A 2,419-nucleotide genomic window follows, 5' to 3' on the forward strand; every position below is an offset into this window, starting at 1 on the left:
AGCTGAAGCATTCTGCCCCCAAGAAATGTGATTATAGGACACACTGAAATTTAGCTGCATGAGAAGAATCTTATTCAAAGGCTGAATAAATAAGCATAGAGTGTACATTTTGGGGGCAAGTTAGTGCTGCGTGCTAATTTAACATGTCCTCTCTGGCAGCAGAACATATCTTATGCTTGAAGGGTGACCAACTCTGCAAGCAATTATTTCTTCCTTGAAGAACATATCTAAATTCTGGGTCAAAATCTGACCCTGGATCTGTCTGTGAACATAGCAGGCAATCTTTAACTTTGATTTATGAATCAACCTCTCTACACCTGTCTCTTTTGCTCCAGGCCTAGTTTCCAAAAGATGGTATATCCATTTGAACATGTCCTTAGCATCTCTCCCATTAGCTATTCATATTCCTTAGGTTTAGTTAAACAATGCCAGTCGTAAGGGATAAAATGAACAGGGGCAGGGGGCTAAATCTTGTCCCTTTAAGAAAGGATTTCAAAATCTGACCCCTTTTTTTTTTGCATTACCTGTCTTGGGAGTAGGCTCCCCTTGAAGCTCTTTTTTTTTCTTTAATTCAGACCTGAAAGTTGTCTTCTAAGTCTTTTTGAAATTTCAAAGCTTGAAACTCACACCCTGAAGCTCTATCTTTTAATATGTTAAAAATAACTGCCTATATCCAGCTTCAATAGTACCTTCATGCCTTCTCCCATTTCTCCCCAAGTTCACTATCCACATCACATGCAGAGTCTCCACATGCTGATGTATAAACACATGCACTTATGCTTAGACAAGCATTGTCCCATCTTCTAAAAAAAAGCAGGAAGAGATCTGAAAACCCAGTGTAAGCCTATCAAAAATTACCTTCCTCTCTATGCTTCTTATTGCATCCTGCTCAGCTTATTCAGCTGAGCAGGGTACAGTATTTACAACTTCCTTTGAATACATCAGCTGTTAAGTTTAATAATTTGTTTGCAAAGTTTGCTGAGCAAAGAGCAGTGATTATTTTTTGCTGGAATGCTCCTTAGGCAAGAATCTGTTAGTTCCTCACATACTGACTGAAACTTTTGCCCACTTGCTGAGGGAAAATATGCAAATGATATAACTTTTTTTCCTAAACAAGTGTCTTGAGACTTGGGCAGAATTTATTCCTTGCCTGCGGGAACAAATGAAACCTATATTACCCTTAATTTTTTAAATTTCTCATTCTCCAGAACACTATCAGCAGGAGGAATGTTCAACTACCTCCGGAAACGCTTCGCCAGGCACATCACAGAACGGAGCAGACGAAGAGCAAGGCTCGTCTCTAAAGATGGAAGGTGTAACATAGAGTTTGGCAATGTAGAAGAACAGTCAAGGTTTGTCTTTTTGATTGATATATGGACAACAATCCTGGATCTCAAGTGGAGATACAAAATGACTATCTTCATTTCAGCATTCTTAGGCAGCTGGTTTCTATTTGGTCTCCTCTGGTATGTTGTGGCATACATACACAAAGATCTTCCAGAATTCAACCCTTCCATAAATCATACCCCTTGTGTTGAGAACATCAACGGCTTGACTTCGGCTTTCCTGTTCTCCTTAGAGACTCAGGTGACCATTGGTTATGGCTTCAGATGTGTCACAGAACAGTGTGTCACAGCCATTTTCCTGCTGATTTTCCAGTCCATCCTAGGGGTCATCATCAATTCTTTCATGTGTGGGGCCATCTTGGCCAAGATATCGAGATCCAAAAATCGGGCTAAGACCATCACCTTCAGCAAGAATGCTGTCATCAGCAAGCGTGCGGGGAAGCTGTGCCTCCTCATCCGGGTGGCAAACCTCAGGAAGAGCCTGCTGATTGGGAGCCACATCTACGGAAAACTGCTCAAGACCACCATCACCCCCGAAGGAGAAACAATCATTCTGGACCAGGTCAACATAGAATTTGTAGTTGATGCTGGCAATGAGAATCTCTTCTTCATCTCCCCTTTAACTATTTATCATGTCATAGATAAGAACAGCCCTTTTTTCCACATGGCAGCAGAAACGATTCTGCAGCAAGATTTTGAACTGGTGGTGTTTCTGGATGGCACTGTGGAAGCCACTAGTGCTACCTGTCAAGTAAGGACATCCTACATACCAGAAGAGGTGCTTTGGGGTTATCGCTTTGCTCCCATTGTGTCCAAGACCAAAGAAGGGAAATACAGAGTGGACTTCCAGAACTTCAGCAAGACAGTGGCTGTGGAGACTCCCCACTGCGCCTTCTGTCTCTACAATGAGAAGGAAACCAAAGCCAAAGAGAAGAAAGGTTATGACAACCCCGGTTTTGTCATGTCCGAAGCTAGTGAAACCAGTGACACACAAATGTAGCTCTGAATATTCGTGGGATTTAACTTTCTTCGTAATGAAATCTATCTTGACAGGCTTAATAAATTAGTAAAAC

The 2,419-nt window shown here is 41.7% G+C and overlaps 1 protein-coding gene across 1 annotated transcript; it reads left to right on the forward strand.

The window, feature by feature from the left end:
• Nucleotides 1-1,227: 1,227 nt before the first annotated feature.
• Nucleotides 1,228-2,419, forward strand: KCNJ1 (potassium inwardly rectifying channel subfamily J member 1). The gene has a single exon (XM_088522010.1). It carries the CDS (start codon nt 1,228-1,230, stop codon nt 2,344-2,346), a length of 1,119 nt encoding a protein of 372 aa, XP_088378136.1. The 3' UTR covers nt 2,347-2,419.

The sequence above is a fragment of the Tinamus guttatus genome, unplaced genomic scaffold, assembly GCF_059628265.1.
Source record: "Tinamus guttatus ecotype Peru unplaced genomic scaffold, ASM5962826v1 Tinamus_guttatus_pri_ptg000143l, whole genome shotgun sequence".
Taxonomy (NCBI): Eukaryota; Metazoa; Chordata; class Aves; order Tinamiformes; family Tinamidae; genus Tinamus; species Tinamus guttatus.